Source organism: Hydractinia symbiolongicarpus, chromosome 10 (assembly GCF_029227915.1).
Source record: "Hydractinia symbiolongicarpus strain clone_291-10 chromosome 10, HSymV2.1, whole genome shotgun sequence".
NCBI classification, from domain to species: domain Eukaryota; kingdom Metazoa; phylum Cnidaria; class Hydrozoa; order Anthoathecata; family Hydractiniidae; genus Hydractinia; species Hydractinia symbiolongicarpus.
Genome location: NC_079884.1, coordinates 15,049,401 through 15,069,516, shown reverse-complemented (window position 1 = coordinate 15,069,516; position 20,116 = coordinate 15,049,401). Strand labels below are relative to the sequence as shown.

The 20,116-nt window shown below is 33.6% G+C and overlaps 3 protein-coding genes across 4 annotated transcripts; all 3 read right to left on the bottom strand.

Moving 5' to 3' along the window:
* Nucleotides 1-162: 162 nt before the first annotated feature.
* On the bottom strand, nt 163-2,370 carry LOC130612896 (uncharacterized). The gene is made up of 5 exons (XM_057434231.1): nt 1,339-2,370; nt 700-1,110; nt 605-648; nt 301-409; nt 163-192 (listed from the first exon to the last, which is right to left on the bottom strand). The coding sequence occupies exons 1-5, from the start codon at nt 2,368-2,370 to the stop codon at nt 163-165; spliced, it is 1,626 nt and encodes a 541-aa protein (XP_057290214.1).
* A 6,840-nt stretch (nt 2,371-9,210) lies between these two features.
* On the bottom strand, nt 9,211-14,622 carry LOC130612710 (mitochondrial thiamine pyrophosphate carrier-like). The gene is made up of 9 exons (XM_057434061.1): nt 13,794-14,622; nt 12,699-12,775; nt 12,297-12,348; nt 11,916-11,994; nt 11,732-11,835; nt 11,008-11,077; nt 10,830-10,924; nt 10,088-10,312; nt 9,211-9,754 (listed from the first exon to the last, which is right to left on the bottom strand). Exons 1-9 carry the CDS (start codon nt 13,932-13,934, stop codon nt 9,662-9,664), a joined length of 936 nt encoding a protein of 311 aa, XP_057290044.1. The 5' UTR covers nt 13,935-14,622; the 3' UTR covers nt 9,211-9,661.
* A 2,090-nt stretch (nt 14,623-16,712) lies between these two features.
* LOC130662704 (kynurenine formamidase-like) lies at nt 16,713-19,469 on the bottom strand. 2 transcript variants are annotated; one of them, XM_057461613.1, is made up of 4 exons: nt 19,152-19,469; nt 18,532-18,972; nt 17,405-17,526; nt 16,713-17,058 (listed from the first exon to the last, which is right to left on the bottom strand). In XM_057461613.1, exons 2-4 carry the CDS (start codon nt 18,947-18,949, stop codon nt 16,735-16,737), a joined length of 864 nt encoding a protein of 287 aa, XP_057317596.1. In that variant the 5' UTR covers nt 18,950-18,972; nt 19,152-19,469; the 3' UTR covers nt 16,713-16,734. The 2 variants fall into 2 exon arrangements, with proteins under 2 accessions (XP_057317596.1, XP_057317595.1); XM_057461612.1 differs by lacking the exon at nt 19,152-19,469 and having other exon boundaries at nt 18,532-19,060.
* Between the last annotated feature and the right edge of the window lie 647 nt (nt 19,470-20,116).

Below are 20,116 nucleotides of genomic sequence, written 5' to 3'. Positions count from 1 at the left end.
TTTTTCTTGAATCTTTTTTATCGTGAACTATTAAAGAACGAAACAACAACAGAATGAAAGTAATCCAATCAACACTGCTAGACTTGCGTTTTTTGCCAGAGGGAAAAAAAATAAGCTGTGGTGACGAGATTGCCTTGTATGCAAAGTGGTGACAAAAAATGTTTAAGGAGGAGAGAGAGTACACAATTCTACCTGCAGTATTTAAGAAAAAAGTAACTAATCCAATTTGCGTTTCGTTTATGAAACTAAATCAAATTTTTTGTGTGTGTGTGCAGTCCAAAACTTTCAAAGCGAATTTACATTTTTGTGCCATTGTAAATTGATTAGCACGATTTTTATACAAACTCGCAGTAATAAGTTCCGTATTTTTTTACACCCTAATGGTAACAAAGTGCATAAAAACACAAGCCTATATCAGCCAAAAATAGCTGAGAAAAAAAACCGGGTAAGAATACTAATCTTGCAATCAAAATGACCAACAATGATTATATTTATTAAACAATATATTTCGGAAATTTATTCCATCTTCAGGTCCAAAATATAAAAAACATATTCAGTAAAAACTGTTAAAAACATTAAAATAATAAAGTTTTTTTTATCATACATATCATACATAGCATCATACACTGTACACAAATCAGAAAAAAGCTGATGGTAATTAAATCGTAATTACCCACGTCATAATTAAAATTTAATCACCAGCGGCCTGAATCTATATTCATCCTTTGTATTCAAAGATGGTTTCAATTGATTGATGAAAAGAGCCTCTAAAGTCATTAAATGATACGTTGATTTTGAGTTTGAGCACAAGATCGTTACGTCATCAATCGACAATTCACGTTCGCATTCTTTCCAATGATCCCCAACCGGGCCATTTCGTCGATGTTCTTTGAAACGACATATCAAATGACGGCTTGTTTGACCGACATAGCAAGACGAACATCTTGGACATGAAAATTTATATACTACGCCACTTTTCAAAGATTTTTCGACTGTTGGCTTTAGTGATGGTAGACAGCTTTTCAGTTTATTCAGCGTGAATATAATTCTGCACGGAGCTTTGATGTTGTTAAGCGTTCGTTTGAAATTATCCGAAACTTTACCACGATACTGAATAAATAACAATTTTTCTTCTGTTTCCTCTTCTTCTTTTTCTTTTTCTTTTTCGTCCTGATCAGTTTGTGGAATCGGCTTTTCAATGATTTTTCTCAATGTGTCTGAAATAATGGGGTCGTAGAATTCAGCGGGATATTGGTTGTTATCTAGAATTCCTTTAGCCTTTTTCAGACTTTCATGAAATGTTTCCCAACTGCTACAAGCTCTATAGACTCTATGTACAAGTCCAGACACAACCGATCTCTTGTATTGTTTTGGTGCAAGGGCGTGGAAATTTAGTGTTAAACCAGTGTCAGTTGGTTTTGTATACCACTTTGAGACAAGGTTTCCGTGTGTTCTTTTTATAGACATGTCTAGAAATGCAATTTCTCCATTGTTTTCACGCTCGATAGTAAACTTTAGTGATGGGTGAATATTATTAATCTCATTCAACTTTTCCTGGATCTTATCTTTGTTGATATTTCTGATAATATCGTCCATATATCTCGCGAATAAATCTGCATCTCCCTTGATAATATCGTCAAATTTACTGAGCCAACCATTAGCAAGCATTGGAGCTGGTGGGCTCCCCATTGCCAATCCATGGACTTGTTGGTAATATCCATCATGAGTCGACATAACTACATTGCTACTACATAGTAAGGTTAATTTATGAAAAGTTTCTCGATCTACTGGAGGTTTTTCGTATTTTCCAGAATATAAAAGACTGGTACAATCATCAATTGCTTCGTTCAGTGGTACATTTGTATATAGGGATGTGACGTCAAAACTCACAAGTTCCTCATTTTCTGCAAGTTGGAGATGTGTAATTAGATCGGATATTTGTTTCGTGGAAGAATTGATGTTGCATTCATCTACTACTGACAGCCACTTTGCTACCTGGTTTGCTAGTTTGAAATATGGAGAACCTGGCATCGATAAAACTGGTCTCATTGGTGTGTTATTTTTGTGTACTTTAGCAAGTCCGTAGATTCTAGGTGGTTGACTTCCTATTGGCTTTAGTTTATCATAAAGCTGTTCACTGATTTTTCCTTTCACTTTTAACTCTTTCAGGACAGATGTAATTCTTTCTTCTTCTTTGAACACAGGGTTCTTCTCATTTTTCCTTTTAGATGTAAGTTTATTAAATTGGGGTAAACCAATGATGTCGTTCATTTTGTTGTTATAACTTTCAACTTTCATAACACAAATGCCGATGCCCTTGTCGAAGGGAACAGCTATCAAGTTGTTGAGTTTTAGATACTTTTTTGTCATTTAAATGTTTTTAGATGGTTTTTGCTTATTGCATTTCTTAACGTATGCCAAAGTCTTAACATTTATGTCAGTGATTAGCTCGTCGTTAATCTTTTTATCTTTGCAAAATCTAATCAAATCATCTAAACCAGTTAACACATCATTTTTGTTGAACTTCTCTATGATGGGGTTTCTTGGACCCAAGGCTAATGTTTCCATAACATATTTTGGGAGTCTCTCCGTTAATTCATAGCAAATTACTGTGTTTGTCACATTAAATAACGGTTTTCCTTGCTCATCTGACAGTTTGTTCAATTTCTTATTCAGCGTATCTATATGTGTACTTCTGAACTGTCGAATTTCGAGTCTAGTATGGAATATAATTGATGGTATGATACGATATGATACTTTACTTTTTAATATCTCCCGATTTTCATGTAGTTTCTCTTCCGCCGATAACAAATCTTTCTTAGCGTTATATAACTCCTTTCTAAGCAATTTCAGTTGAAATTCCAATACAGCTTTGTCGTCAAAACAACCATTTTCGGGGATACGAAACTTAAGAAATTTCGGAATTATGTTTGATTTAAGACATTCTTCAAGGAAACGAATACGAAGACTGTGATTCTCTTTCTTCTTTAACGATTTAAGATAATGTAGAAAATCTTTCCACCAGCCATTTCGTTTTATTTCAATTCTCAATAATGAATAAGAATATAATCATTTGCACAATATTTAGTCACGTTTTCTCGACTAATTTTTACCAACATAGTCACTTTTTAACAAATTTTAGATTATTCTCTCATTTTTGAGGCATTTTCAATTCTCGCACAATAATTTTGGGAAATTTGTCCAGACGGAACATTCTTTTCCCACACGATTTATACTTGAAGTCTTTGCCACCCAGGATAAACTTAGTTTTTTGAAAATTAATTACCAATTTGTTTTACTGACAATAAATTAGCAAATTGATAAAATGAAAAACTTTCAATTGTTTTAAGAATATTATGTGATGATTGAACTAATCAAGATTTTGTTTCAAATAATTTAAAGAATATTTCGAGTCCACCCTTCTACTATTAAAATAAAAAAATCTCTATCGCTCTTGTATTAGTATTTAGGAAATTTTTTTAAGTACAAAATAATAACGCAGAAATAAAAGATAGAATCGTATAAATATAGGTCTGTAGTTTATCGAGATTTGCAAAAAGTTATGAACGGATAGATAGAACGTGGAAATCAAACATTTTCTCGTTTTAAATACAAGAAAGATAAAATATAAAAACTTCTCACCAAATGACTACAAGTACACAAACGCTACAAACAGCAACTGAAAAACAACACAGAAAAATGTCAGTAATGGGCAATTAAATTGAAATGTAACACAAAAGAACAATATACCATATCGTCACATTCTAATGCCCATATGAACACTTACAGGCCACTCAAAAACATAAATGGACTAATAAAGGTACAAACACATTGAGAAAAAAAGCGAACGTGTTTTACACACTACGTAAATAAACTAACGAACCTCTTCAAACTGAACACATCTATAAAATGAAAAACAATTTTACCTTAATTGAAGGAGGTTTCATTGTTCAGATACTTGGAAGTGTCAAGTAAATAAGGGTGAAGTAAATATTATTATCATGAAATTATTTTCTGTTTAGTAACAAAAAATGCTGTCAATGTCCTGTGTAGTGTTGAAAAGTACCTTTGTTGTATATAAAAAAATTATATAAAAACACGACTTTAAAAGTTAAAAATTTGGTCCATGTTAGGGCTAAAATATGCTGATATCAGCAGCAAAAATCTGGAAAACATAAGGCAGAACCACATTTTTTCAGAATTACCCAGGGTTCGTGGACGTTGTTCATCGTATTGGCTAGCGCTGAAACTTGTGAAAGCGACACAGCTAAACTTCGCGGTTGGAAGGAATCATGACTTGGAAAAAAATGCAAAGAAATGCCATGTGTAGTGCAAGTGAAAGAAAGGGAAGTTTTAAACATTTTTTTTTAAAATAGGATTTACAAGACTCTACAATGAAATTTAAAAACAGAAACCCCTTTCTGATGCCTATGGATGGTTGAGCTACCTAGTACAATGTCAGCACTCCAGAGGCACATTTGTTATTAAATAAGTAGTAAAGATATACAAGTAGCTATAAAAATTATGTTAATGTAGCTAGCTACATTAAAGATATTTCAAAGTATTCTGTCAATTAAATAAAGGTAGCTAGCTATTTTAGACCTCAGGAGCTATAATAGTATTGACAAAATTTTTGGCTTGATTTCCCCAAATATCTCAGCCTTGTTTTTTCACACTTAGTCTAGCTAGCTATAGCGAAAAGTTTAATATTCAAACTTGACCCATTTTACTAAGTATTAACTAATAAATGCTAGTTTAATACTACATTCCCTGCCCATGTAATTGTAATCAAAGTGTCCTGTACATAGATCCGAAAACTTTGTGCTATTGGCTCACTCTTTACAAATGACACCACGTAACAAAGAAACCGTGCTTTGCTATTTCCCGTAATCTGTACCGATATTTGATATGTGACATATATCGGAATTAATTGTCTTTAAACCCAAACTAGAAATTAAAAAAAGGTTCCGAAGCATTACGCAAGTTGCAAGCAAAATTGAAACCAGCCAATAGTTGCCCCTAGTGCTTTTTGTTTCCCTTTGATATAATACGGCGAGGTGCTAACATCTTCCTGCAGCTGATATATGGAATTGCAACAAAACTGATATAATAGACGTAGAAACAATTCTGGGGACGAGGTTGTGAATAAAATCACCGCGGAACAACAACAATTCGTTGCGCTAAAGTAGTGCTTTTTTGGCGAAAATTCAACATGCGCGGAATATTTCTTTTCAGAAGGTGCTAGAAAATTAGATCGCGCAGAACTAAACAAAAACGATTACTGAGAAATTTATTTCCATATTGTCAGTGTTGGTAACGTAAATTCAAAATTCACGAAGCTTTTAGCGTCAATAATTCATGCAAAGTTATACTTTATAAAGTTAAAACTCTTGTTCTTAAAGATATGCAGTACATCGAGTTGTACAATCCGTAGTGTGCGAAAATGTCACAAATTAAGGGGATGCGCGTCGTAAGGTACGCCCTTTCCACCGGAAGTTAATTCTCAGGTCGAAGATAATGTTATAGAGACTTTCGCGTTAACAAACAATCTACAGAAACGAAAATAATTTATTAACTTTATCAAGATTTATAAAACAGCTTCAAATTTTTGACAAAAAACAATAACAACGCGGTGTGAGGTTTCGCTTTCTTCTTTTTATCTCACATATTGAAAGATAACATCTCTCGCCCCCATTGCACGCAATCTAAAAAGAAAAAGAAAACTTTTTTGTAGTAAAGTTTCTAAATACATTAAAATCCAGTGCCTTTGAGGGACAATATTTAGAGCTAACCTTCTAAACTGCAAATATATATAATTTGTTGAGACAGAGTTCTCAAAAAGTGTTTATTAGACACAATATACTTGATATAATAAAAAAAGTCATGCACCTCTGTTTACTTTGAGGATTGTCTTTTTTAGGGATTGGTAGTTCAGTTGGTAGAGCGTTCACTTCATATTTGTATGGGTTTAATCCCACATAACAGTTGTGGCTTATTCAACAGAAATTTAAAATGTTTCTGTAGCTCAAATGGAAGATTTTTAACACTCTAGAACCGTCTATGTTGTACCTCCTGGAAAAAAATTGACAGGGTAAATTTATTGGAATTAATGAGGCTAACCACATAAAATATAGGTCATTACTTTTTTAGGCCAAGACAACAAAATTGAAAGCACTGCTTTTTATTTAGAAAGCACAAATTGTATATATTTAAAATTTTGCCTAAGCTTGCCCTCATACTTATGGTTTTTTTGGCCAGTTGACAAATTCATAACAATCAAATCATCTTATTTTTCCTTTTAGCCAGGTGAACATGACAAATATCTGATGTTAAAGTCATTTAGCCGCCAAATAAAAGGTTGCTCAGTCCATCAGTGAGTAAAAACTAAAAAATTAGGCAATTTTAGTAATCCTTAAATGAAAGGTTCCAACCATACCAACAAAAGTGCTGGCAGTTTCTGAATCTGGTCAAATCATTCTAAAAGTGTTTTTTTAAAGGATTTAATTGATGCAAGGCCAAGAGAAATTAAATCACAGTTTTTAGTCCTAAACACAATCAAAAACACATTCAGAAAAATGTCATTATATATATTATATGTTATTTTTCCAACCAACATTTATGCAATCAGGCAGGGAAAATTATACATGTCTTGCATAATCCTTGAATTAAGGTGCAACACAAAACTTTTCATAAGACTAACACAAATACAAAAATATGTCCTCAACTTCACCTGGGACTTAATTAACTTCTCTGGTAAGGCAAACCAGGTCAAGCGTATTTTGCAATCAGACCATTTTGAAAACTACGCCGAAAGACGTCTTTCATTATAGAATAGCACGATCGGATAAAAAGAGAGGATAAAAAAGGATTCTGTGTTTAGGTGAAGAAAATGATGAAATGACTGTCAAATGGCTTATAGTATATATATAAATAAAATGGAAATTTTTACATATAATTTTGCATAATTTTAAAAATAACAAAATTTTCATATGCTTAAACACGTTGGCAGTGGACAAGAAACTGTAATTTAATTTTCCTTAGACTAATATTACAAGAAAATTCCAAAGTGTCAAACAGTTCTGAAAACGTAAACAAATTTTAAAGGACAGGTATAGCTTTGGCTCCCTTGGAGCTCTGTTTAAAGGACAGGTATAGCTTTGGCTCCCTTGGAGCTCTGTTTAAATTTTAAACCTTTTTCTCAGGAGGGCATAAGCATGACTTACTTGTTAAGCGAAATGCATTGATGGCGGTTTAGTAACAAAACTAGATATTTTTTTAATTACTCTACAGTTTTTACTCAATATATAAATAAAAAAAATATTTAACAAAAGCTTCCGACCGTAACTTTGGCCATCTTTAGTCATAATACAAAGTTGTTAACATATAACACGTAATGTATAGAAAATGTAACGTAAAATGACTTTTCTTAATTAAATATTATTTGTCGACTGGCTATGTCTTTTTTACATGTCTATTTTCTGCACGAGTCATATTTTTCATCAAACAAAAAAATGTTAAGGATCAGACGCCTTAACAGGGTTGGTCGGCTGGATCCTTAACACCAGACATTCGTTATGTCTGCCCTACTGAAAACTACACACGTGCAGCTTACAAAATATAGCTAGCTAGAGCTACAGGTGGCAACAGATTTTTCTGCAGTCAGGAGGTAATAATATATCTACCCAGAAATTACCTACAATTCTTTTATACGTTTAGCTGTATACAACTTTTTGAATGTTTACATTTTCCACGGTAAGCCCTTGTGGCTCTATTAACTGCGCGGTAAGGGCTTACCGCGGAAAATGTAAACATTCAAAAAGGTCTATATGTAGCTAGCTACAACAAAATTTGAAAACTACACAAGTGCAGCTTACAAAATATAGCTACCTTATGTTTAAGTAAGTAAACCTTACCTTGTTGATCTGCACATGATCTGAAGACAAGCAAAAAACGATAAAATAACACATGGTTTGGCGCGTTATAATTGTTTAAATTACTTCAATCTTTCTTCAGAAAAAGGTACAGGAGCTTTACAATCCAACTCAAATCTCAAGGAACAAAAAATACTAAAAATACACGAGTAAAGACGATCAGAAACAGGACTAGCATTAGATTATTTTAAACCAGAAAAACAGTTTTATAACTATTATTTTTAATATAAAATACATTTGAAATAACATTAAAAACATAATATCAAAATAAGTGAGAAATTAATTGCATCATAATTAATTCAAATACAAGGAAATAGAGCACATTTCAAGTCTGTGAAATATACCACATTTTTTTTACGGTCACCGTGTTCTTGTGCTCTATCTTTGATGAATTCTTTTTCTTACTCGGCGTCGGAGTTTTGGTAGGGAGGGGGGGGGGGGGGGTGTAGAAATTTTTCAGTTCCTTGGTATACTCAACGCGAAGCAAAGGTGTTCCACAATTTCGCTTCACTCGCTTCGCTCGCGAAGCTCAATTGCTTCGCAAAAATTTCACCCAAACATATTTTCAGATTTCGAAGGTAATGGTAATTTCGATTTTGTAGAACTTTAAGCCTTTTCATCAGAAATATTAGGCTGCAACAAGTTAAGATCTATCGTATAATCTTCGAAGTTATATAATTTAGGACCTTTGTAAATATTTGCTTATACTCATTATGACAAAAGTTTTGAAGAGTTAAGGCAGAAGCTATTCCATTTGCAAGTTCGATACAACAAGAAGCTTAGGAGCTTCGAAAATTTTCGAAATGAAGACAATAACACAAACGAGGTAAGTTCATAAGATGTTTATCAGAATAATCTGTCAAGGCGTTTTGGACGCAATTCGACATTTAAAATGAAGCTTCAGCATCCTTGCTTCATTTACAACTTACAAACAGAATAAATAATTAAAAAACCTAAAAACGCGACAGAAATGTATATCGCTGTTCACAGTGACGCTAATACAATCTGCGCTTGAGAGCAAATTGTAAAACTATAATTTCTAATAAAACAATTATCATTGAAATTATTATTTTAATAAAAAAAGACAAACTTTACTTTGCAAGACATGTTTCGTCTTGAACGTCAAGACATCTTCAGTTGTTTTAAAATATGTACAAGTCTTCTTTATAAGCTTTAATTTAATTTAAATACTTTTTTTATTTTATATTATAATTATTGTTAATTGTTGCTATAGCAACATTTCAATGCTATTTAGAGTAACAAAAGCTTATAAAACAGACTGAAGATGTCTTGACGTTCAAGACGAAACATGTCTTGCAAACTAAAAAAGTTTGTAAAAAAAACATTGTAAAAAATTGAAAGTAAAATAAACAAACTTTTTTTATATTAAAGATAAAGATTTTAAGGACTAAGTGTTAAAAACAAAGGGGCTGATTTTGAAAAATAAATTTAAGATAATGTTTTATCAAGAGTTCAAGAAATGCTGGACGAATAGGATTTGAAAATCAAACAATTTCCCCTTACAGAGCGCGCAGAAATAAAATAAGAAATAAAAGATTACAATAAAAAAAATCCGGCATGAATTAAATTTTACAGGGCCAATATTTCAAGAGGGGAAGTTAATAGGTGAAAATTTTTTGTTTTGCCAGAAATTTCAGGGTTTATGTAGAGCGTAAAGATTTCCTTGTTTTCCTTGTTAACTTTCGTCGCGCAAATACTTGCTGGAAGCATCATGAGAAGGATTTCTTTTTAATTTCGTACCAGCGTATAATATCACATGTTTGCTCGTAAGTGAAAAATGTCACTCCACTCACAATCGTTGCCTACAAAGAAAAAAAGTCAACAAGCAGTGAAGCAACACAAACAAGTGCTTTTACACACCTTATATACCTTTACTTTCGCGATTTCTTCGCGAATTAGGCGTTTTTCGTCTATTTTGCGAAATTTAATGCCCGCTAAATGCTTTAGGGAACTAAATTTGCGAAAATAAATTCCCGCTAAACTTTTCTAATCCCAAATCGTGAAAATTGATGGAACCTTAGGATAATGTTTCTTTGATGATTTTAAAAGCATATAGCCATTTATAATAAAAAAGGCATTTTGTTAGGAATAATATGACTTGACTGTATTGACCGGCGGATATGCAGACCACTTACCTTCCACACTGATGGTGATGCCCCTCGATATAAAGCAACTATCCCTTCTAACTGAACAACTGTACGAAAACAGTGCACCATACCGCTATATTCAGCATATCCAGTTAAACCTTGAACCTGCAACCGTTTCTTTACAACGTCCAACGGTAGCAACATTAGTTTGCTACATAATCCACTCAATCCTCCACATGTGAGACGCATCAACCTCTTGTTCTCGGTGTCATTCTATAGTAAAATATTGTAACCATTCGACATCGCTCAAAGGCTATTAACTTATATATGAAACAAATTCAACTACTTTAAGGCCAGAAATTGTCGCGAATTTAAAATTAATTCTGTCAAAAAACCTACCTGAAAATAAATATCAGGTATTTAGTATTGTCTAGTTATAAACCATCTCTCTTTTATTCTACTGCTTATGTAAATTTACCAGCAAAAATAAATTCCCGAAACTATAAAATTTGGCGCGCTTCAAGAAAAGTTATGCTGGATAAAAATATCTGACAGACCTAAAGGATTTACAAAGCATCGCTGCACCCTTGGAAAAGAACAACAAGAAAGCAAAAAAAAAAAACTAATTATAAAACACAGCGAGGATTTAAAGCAGCAAACTCATTGCCAGTACTGCTCCGACGGCCTTTCCCGATGCTTTTATTAAGAAAAAATATTGCCCGGTACAACCAACATATCCCTGCCACAAAAAGATTTAACATTTCACCAGTAAAATACAGAAATCACTCACCACAGAGAAAAAAATCCATGCCCGCTTGAAGGTACCATAAAAAGCAAAATGAAGTCCAGTGTTTGGAAATATCATGCACAGCGTTGGAACAATACCTGAGCGTCAACAAATACATAATTAAAAAGAGTTGCAGAATCAAATGAACATAAAAAATAAATAAAGCCAACATCCCCTTTACCTTTGTAAAAAGTTCGTATGCCGTTTTCTTTAAACATCGAAGTGATAGCATGAAATAATCCTCGGTATACCTAAATAAAAGACAAGTAAGCTTTTTGGGGAGGACGTAAGTGAAAAAATGTGCATTGCAAACACAACCAATATTATCGTGAGCGCATATACTCGATTTTACTTCTGGATGTTTTTTTCTTTTCGTAAAGTCTCAAATTATTTCTTTCAAACAGTTTATAAAAGCTGCCGTTACTACCTCGAATATTGGATTAGAGTTCAGAGGGATTTTTTATTTTTTTTTTTCAATTTTTATTTAAAAAGCAGATAAATCTACATTTAATATTTAAAAAAAAAACCTTTTTCCTTGACTTAGTTAAGAATTTCGGAAAACAAAATAAATCCGAATGGGATTAATTTGAACGCAGTTAAATTTTCATATTACTGTGGTATTTTGAAAATTTTACAGTGGTAAATTTTCATAGCCTCAAAAATGTGGTGTTTTGCGAGGATTCATTTTTGCAATCTATCTATGAAAAGAATATAAAGAGCCATAAAAGCACTTGCAATTTTATGCGCGAACAGGACTTTTCTGTGTAAATTTATGTGCGGAAACACGATAAGTCCGACCATGATACATATACATGAGTTTGGAAGAAAAAAGGAAAGAGGGTCAAAAATAATCAAGCATTAGATCATGCACAAAATATAGTTTGCAGACAATTTTCTGTACTTACCGTTGATTTCTTCTGTGCCACGAGTCTTGTTCTCAAAACGTCAACAGGTTGACAAGCCAGAGTGGACCCAATACCAGCCATTCCTCCGCAGACAAATTCTATGCCTGAAAAAAACAATTTCCATGAAATTCTCCTTCAATTTAGTGTTTGTATTTAGAAAAGTTTGCCATTTGACAAAATGTACCTGTTTTAAGTCGGTTGTTATGTGCACATTGTGGAAATATTTTATTGATATATGTATATGAAGTTTCATATGTTGTAAACTAAAAATGGAATAAAAATACGCACATTTAAAAAAAAGTATCAATAAAACTTATTGACATGGATTAATATTAACAATACATTCCAACTGGCTTTGCTTTTTCCCACCATATTATTGAGTCTACGAGCATTTTATTGTAGTTAAATCATTACTTAACAGTGGTATTTTGAAAATGTAACAAGAGCTGAGAAATTCTGTTCAGGTGGTAAAAACTACGAATTAAGAAGTTAGTTACTAACATTTTTTCTACATGTTGTAAGATACTCTCATGTATCACACAATTTATTATAACATCATACAAACCTGAATTGCTCCAAAGAGAACTGATAAGATTTGTGCAGGGACATGTCCTTTCCTGAAATTAAAAATGCTGAAATAATTCTCTTTGACCTAACACCTTCCTATGATAGTCGATTTCTGGTAAGAATGATACCAACAAAATACTCACAAGAAATGCAGAAAAAAAGCCCACAATCAAGATCAAAATAATACATGCAAACAAACCCATAAATTTTGAAGTTTATTTTTGCAAGTATATGTTATCTATATTAGATATATGTGTTTTCAACACATCAAAGTTTACTTGTTAGTGTTCATATCAGTACATATGTACATAGTAAGGGCCTGCAGGCTACGCAGTACTGTTGACCATTTAAATCTTTTATCCCAAAAACGTAGTTTCCTAAACAAAAAGTATATACGTACCACAAGGCAGATAATCCTTCTTGTTTAACTATTGTCTTGGCTGATTTATATATGCCAACATAAGGTAGCTTTCCATCCTGTTAAAGCAAACAAAAAGTATTTATATACTATGTATGTGGAACTAAGCTGAAGAAACTTTTTTACAACAAATGGAGTATTTTAGCCTGAAACAGAATTTAAAAAGTCGCCTGAACTCGCCCTTATATATGCAGGCGTTTGTGGCTTATCAGCATCCTCTTTCTCAACTTTATTTTAATGTAGTGTATATTTGTACGCACTTTTGCATACCGTAAATGATCGATTAAGCCCCCGGTGGCTTATTTGTCAAAATGGGTTTTGGGGAGGGGGCTTATTCGGGAGGGGGGGGGGGGTTAAATGGAACGGGGGCTTATAACATTATACAAAAATCTAGTGTGCTAAAAACAATGATTTTAATAAACACAACATATCTTTCTAAAAGTATAACAATAAAAACAAAGACTTATAAATCTCAATATAATGGTTGGAAAGAGAAAAAGGGAGGTCGGACTTGTTGTTCCAGCAAAGTATGTTGCTTTGACAGGGAGCAAGATATTCGGAAATATATTGTTCGACAAGTTAAAAAAAAACCTAATTTTGAATTGGATATTATAACCACGAGTGTTATTATTACCTCAACCTGCGAAATAAATACCATTTATTTAATTGTTTATAGTAGTATTTTCTGAGTCCCTGTGTCAACTATGTTGAAATTACTGTGAATTCAAATAAGCCCTCATGGGGGCTTATTCGGGAGTGGGGGCTTAATCAAACATTTACGGTATGTCTATTCGTACGTAAAGTGCGTTAGGGTTATAATTAGGGTGTGTTTTGTTTTCTTTTTTCCTGCGTAAATATGTCATACATTACATATGAATAGCGCTACACACTATTAGTATGCACTTTACGTACGAATAGCAGATGAACATATACGTACGCACCATATTTTAAGTGCATAAGAATATACACTTCCTCATTTTAAAGATATCGATCTGGCAAGTGTACCTGACCTGCTTGATTTTGCCATATCAATTGGGGGTCACCATTGACTGATACTGTATTTATGACAAGATATACCTGGAGAGTTTGAAGCTGGAATCGAATTTTCAGTACATCTAAGGGCTGTCCAACAACACGGGCAATAACACCAGAGGTTGCACCAGCCACAGTGAAATGAATCGGTCTTAACTTAACTTCTTCATGACCTTTCACACCCATAGATTAATATACTTAACTAAAGCACTAAGGAGAAACAAAGATTATAGATTGTGGCGCCATAGATTAGTGGTTATATAGCTCTCGTACTCTGTGCGAAGACCAGGGTTCAATTCCTCTTGACAGCAATTCAACATGGGCGAGTGAATGTTACCATAGCCCGGGGTTAACCCAAGCCATGTGAGGGAAATTGAGGAGATGGCACACTGTGTGTGCCGTTTGGATGTTGCCAGGAGTTGTCTAGTAGAGCGCAGGCCCTAATTGGGTCTGCGTAGCTTAAAGTGAGCATTAAATACTCTAGGACTCTAGCTGTGGCCCCTCCTGGAAATAATACACAGGGTATATCCCTCAATATTTGTGGGGCTAGCCATGTAAAATATGCACATCTATCTATCTATCTATCTATCTATAGAGAAATAACAAAAATAAAGCACATGGGCTATTTCAAACAAACCACGTTCTCCCCCACGAAATTGATTTCGTGTCCCGTGGGCACTAAACAAGGGGGCGCCAAAAACGTAAAAATGTTAAAGTTCACGTTGTGTGCAGAGTGAAATATTTGAGGCGCAAGTGTACTAGTATGGTGACACACTAATGCGACCGCCAGGCAACTTTTTAGTTTAAATAGAATGAGCTAATATGCCAGTAGTCAATAAATTGCAACCTCTGCCCGTTGACCTGTCCAACTGTGTTACTTTCGTCGAAACAAACTCAACAACAACCGTCGTCGAGAACTCGTCCCTCCGTAGCGACTGATGGAGACAGTCATCCCAAACATACATGTTCAAGTGAGTGAAGATAATCTCCCTAATCCAAAGAGCACTGTTGTATTGGCCTCGCGAAAACAATGATAATCTCTCCGTATGCTTCTGCTTCACCCGCCTGGGTGAGTCTACCACCTTTCCCTATTTTTTTAACGATCCTCTCCCCTTATGTGGTTGTGTGCAGTATTATTATTATAATTTTATCTACTTAAAGCTAACTAGAAGTTTTAATGCTGATATACCTTTTCATATATACTTGTTGTTTAAAAATATGTTGTTTTTTAAGGTTGAAGAACCGTGCATTTAATAAATGTATGTTAAAAAAAATGTATATTTGTTTGTGGTTATTCAAGACATGTTTTCTTAAAGGTTAGTTTACACGTTTGCAATGCGATATTTGGTCATGCAGTTTGAAATCAATTGATGGCTATGTTGAAAGGGTCTTTTTTGTTCGAAAAAAAAAACATTCAAAAAAAATCACCATACGAATTTAAACTGAAAAGGGAAGGCCAGTCATGAATTCAGCTTGTGCTGTTTGCAAAGATTTAAAAAAATATAAATGCAGAAAATGCAAGAAAATTATCGAATTGCTCTGTACCCGTTGGCGAGGATTTTAAAGGATAAACAATGTTTCAACAAACTCTGCAAAGAATGTTTGATTAGAACAAAACCTTAAATCAGAAACTACAAAGAATGACGACGTTCTTATTGTTGAACTGCACAAAGAAAAAAACCAAAACGAAGATATCGAAGGAAACAAAGCGGAAGAAATTGCAGAACCAGAGGTGAGAGGGTTTCTAAAAAGTTCTTCGTACCAGCTGAAGGTATCATGCTTATAGAGGGATTTGGCGACTCAAATTGAATTCAGAACTTAAGTATATGTCCAAAGAAACAAAATCTGATCAAATTTCAATGAGTTTGTACAAAAATACACGTGGAAAAATAATTGATACCACTTTAGTTGGTCAAATAACGAGAGAAATCTCACGTTTTTGTCTTTTCTTTCATCAACCATGGAGGTTTTTGATCTGCAATTGTAAGAAAAATAAAATTTCGCAGAGAGCCTTGCTCCAATGTGGGCTAGAGATACTTATCTTGTTGTACATAAGGCATGATATATATTAAAAAAAGCAAAAATTTGCCGGAAATATTACGGAATTAGAAGAAACTGCCATAAAAACAGAAGAGCTTCAAAAACAGGCTGATTTGATTTTGTAAATAGGAAAGTATTAACATGGTGAAAATATGATTTTCGAGAACATATAACAATCAGTTTATAACCGATTTTCCTATTTAACTTTTTCTAACCTATCTGGAATTCGCGCGGATTTACAAGTTCTGTGCGAAATTTAAATTGCGCGAATATTCATAATTCATGTCGTAAACCTTTTTTATCTTTAACCATTTACTCTTCACATATAAGACCGTCTAAATTTTGTCTGAAGCTTTTTTATATCGGGAAAGCGGGACGTGCGTTGCCGCCCCCGATGTCAGAAAAGATACAAGATGTCCTGGGAATGAGGTTGTGATGCTGGATGTGCCTATTTCTTGATCAAAAATTAATAAATTATTTAATGCAACATGCATGGTACAAACACGCGGGTAGCTAGTTTAAACCAACATCAACAATGCCTTGTCAAGTCATACTGATAATATGGATATGAGTATTGTTGTATATATAGCCTTTGGTATTTTCGAGTTATGTAAAATACACTTGAGTTTGTGTATATTAAGCATCAGGCCTCATTTTCTGTAGATTTTAAACGTTCATACATGCTTGCAGCGAACGACATAACAAAAGTATGAGTAAGAGAGAGTATGCCAATACAGCCTATGGAATGAATACTTTATTAAAACATCAAACCTCACTTCACTCAAAAGATATTTCCAATTTTATCCCAGAGCTTCTTTTCCTACTTTCTGATAGCACATTGAGAAAGAGAAAAAGAAGCTGGGTATGAGATTGATTTGCTTTTATTGTCAATCATCATATAGAAAAGGTGGCAAATGCAACATATAGAATGTTTTTGGTATTCTTTTTAATGTAGATAATACAAAACAAAGAGACAAAGGTATAAAATAACAAAGTTGACATCTGTGTAAGCACTTGACGAGCATGGTTTCTTAATCTCATCTTCGTCATCAAACGATGCGACAATTCTCAATGGGGCGCCGGAACCATCTTTAATTTTCATCGGTAAAGCATAAATCATAACTTTGTCAACATCCTTGAAGCGGTGAACTTCATTTAGATTGACAGCCTCAAAACCCGGAATATTGTGTTTGTACAATATCTTATGTGATTCGAATGATGAACTGGGTCCATTGTCAATAGATGCTGTGTCAATTCCGATGGACTTTATCTATGGAGAACAAAAAGAAGACATTGACAAATAAAAATGACATAACTTTAAATTTTACATGCAATATAAAATAAGCTTTCCATGTCGTAGTAGGCGCGAGTCTAATTGGTAATAAACAATAAAAACAATGGACACAAGCAGGGTGTAACTGAAAGTATAACAAGGGTTTGTTGATAAACTCAAGGTGTTGTAAAGGTAATTCGAATTTGAATTAAGTCAAGAAATTTTTTATTCAAAAAGTCAAAAGCATAGGAAGTTATAAAGAGTATGATTGGTTAAATTCAAGAGCCCTGTCCTTACAGCATCGATATTAAAGGAAATACTTCATCATGTTGTCACTACTTACCTTTCTGTTTGTAGTCAACCATGTAGCTGCATTTGGGTGCAGTCCAGGAAAGTGCAGAAGTGAATCGTTGGTTGTGTTTGTACCAAGAAATTGATTAAGATTCGGCCATCTTTTGCTCCATCCTAAAAATTTTTATGAACAATGAAAAAAAAACTTCAGTATAAAGCAGATACTTATTTCACTTGGATGTTATTGCCACAGGTCCGTAGCAACCAAATAGTATTGAAAATGAAAAGAAAACATTACAGCTTTTCTTGAACTACCGTAATGCTTCGAATAAACGCCCGGGGCGTTTATTAAAATTTTGGACATTTTTGGGGGAGTCTATTTGAGGGGGCGTTTAAAAGAGGGGGCGTTTATTAAATTTTTTACACTTCGTCTCTTTATCAGTTTTTTAGGATATCTATAATATAAAATTTACAATATATCTAAATTTCCAACCTTAAAAGATTTAGGAAAAAGGTGTTTATAGATATATTATAATTTCCTTATTTTACCGATGTATCAAATATGAGAGATTGTGTTTAGTTGTATTTATGAAATTTACATATTATAATAGCACCATTAAAATTGCCTTTTAATTAAAAGAGCAAAACAATAACAGTTATTAATTTTTTTAAATACTTTTACTATCGCCTCGAATAAACGCCCCCTTATGAGGGAGTGGCGTCTATTATAAGGAGCGTCTATTAGAGGGGGGCGTTTATTTAAAAAAATGACTGAAAAAGGGAGGCGTCTATTCGAGGAGGCGTTTAACAGAAGGGGGGCCTTTATTTGAAGCATTACGGTAGAACAACCAATAATAACATTTCATAATACATAATTGTATCGTTTTTAAGTGACCCAAGGCCAACCATATTAGCTTTTTGTTGTCGTTCTTTTTAACGTTAAATGGTCTTCTTAAATCCCAAGAACAATTAGTTTTCAAGTAATGTGTTTAAAAATTTAGTTATAAAATGAATGATACCAGTGACTTGCAGGTGGGAGGTGAGAGTAGGAGTGGGAGAGGAATTTTTTCTGAACATTACCTTACTTTTAATGCCCTTTTACCGGCTTAGCTTTGCCTCCATAAACACATCACAGAAGTGCATGCTTAAGCATGTTTTGGAATTCTGCAGTGAACTTACCTGTGTAAAAAAGAACAATATGATCATCAACAGTCCTTTTCTGTGCTTGCTCTGCTGCCTCGATGTGTGTTTGTGTTATCAGCAAATCTCTGTCTAATTTCGCCTCAACTGAAACGTTCACAAGAAATAGCTGCCCAACTAATCTTTCCATAGGAATCTCATTAACGCCATGTTTTCCTGGCGCAAAATGTCTTGGGGCGTCGATATGTGTCCCTCCATGTTCTGAAGCAGCGATTGAGTTTATTTCATAAATCCCATTACTGACTTTTGGGATCAGTTTAAAACGGTCGTTTTTTCTAGTGCTTGGCCAATAAACGGTAGTATCGTTGTCAAAATTGTAGGTGAGGTCTATTACATGAATCTTTGTAAATGCAATGTGCAGGATTGGCGTCAAAATGAAAATGTAAAGAAAAGCCATCAAAACTCGACAAGTATTGCCCACTGAAAATATATAAAATCACAAGTCAATACTCACTACTGAACCTAATCTTTGTTGCATGCGCATTGCATTAAAAAAGAAAGAACTATTTGTAAATTTTAAACGAAAGAGCAGCTTGGTAATGGATGAATGGACATATAGATAAATTCATGAAAGAAAAGGGAAGTATTTTTTTATTTACCTGTTTAACCACCGTGATCTGTGCGAAAAGAATGTTGAAAGAAATACTGCTATTAAATGCACTATTAATTTTGATAAATATGAGTGCTATTGCTATTTTAATAGCTCACGAATTTTACACTCTTCTCCTTCACATAACGCCAAATCATATATGTGGTGAATTTTTTTAACTGTCAAAATGTTAAGGTGCACAAATCTATTCTGACGCTGTCACCAGTTTCATAACAACCAGTAATTTTTTTTTTTTAATATTTTTTATTTTTATTGTGATTTAAGTTTTTCGTCGTTTGCAGCATGTATAAAGGAGCGTCCCCGATAATTCACTCTACGAGAAAAAATCTAATAATTATCATGCAATTATGTCCTTCAAGGGAATACCAACATAACATAAACAATTATATGACAAGAAGAAAAATAGAATTTTGGAGATTTAAAGGGATTTTTGTTCATTTTGATTAAAATGTTCATATATTTTATATCTACGACATTTGACATTTATTTCGTGAAATTTGTTTCATCTATACCCATTTTAGTTTTCAACTTCTTACGTAGATTTTTATATAAATCGCCTTATAACCTAATATGCGTCTGTCCGTTGACAAAAGCGGCTTATTTTGGAGTATTTATATTACTTCATGTTAACAGGCGTACAAGGAGATTTGAGATGCGAAGTCGTCTTGTCAGAATATCAGAATACGAGGTTGACCTATGCGGACAATATGTACGACAAGAGAATTCCTGTGTATTATTCTATGGGCTAACGACTAGTCTGTGATAATAAAAAGCTAAATATGTCCTGTCTATCTTTAACAGGAAGAGTCAATTGTGTTTTACTACATTTTTTTACAAGCGTCTATAAAATATTCCTATTGTATCAAAACATGGGAAAGCATGGGAAAAATATTAGCTGAAGCTTAGCGTTTAGGTCAATGTACTTCTGTTTAAAAAATCATCAGTACCCAGGTT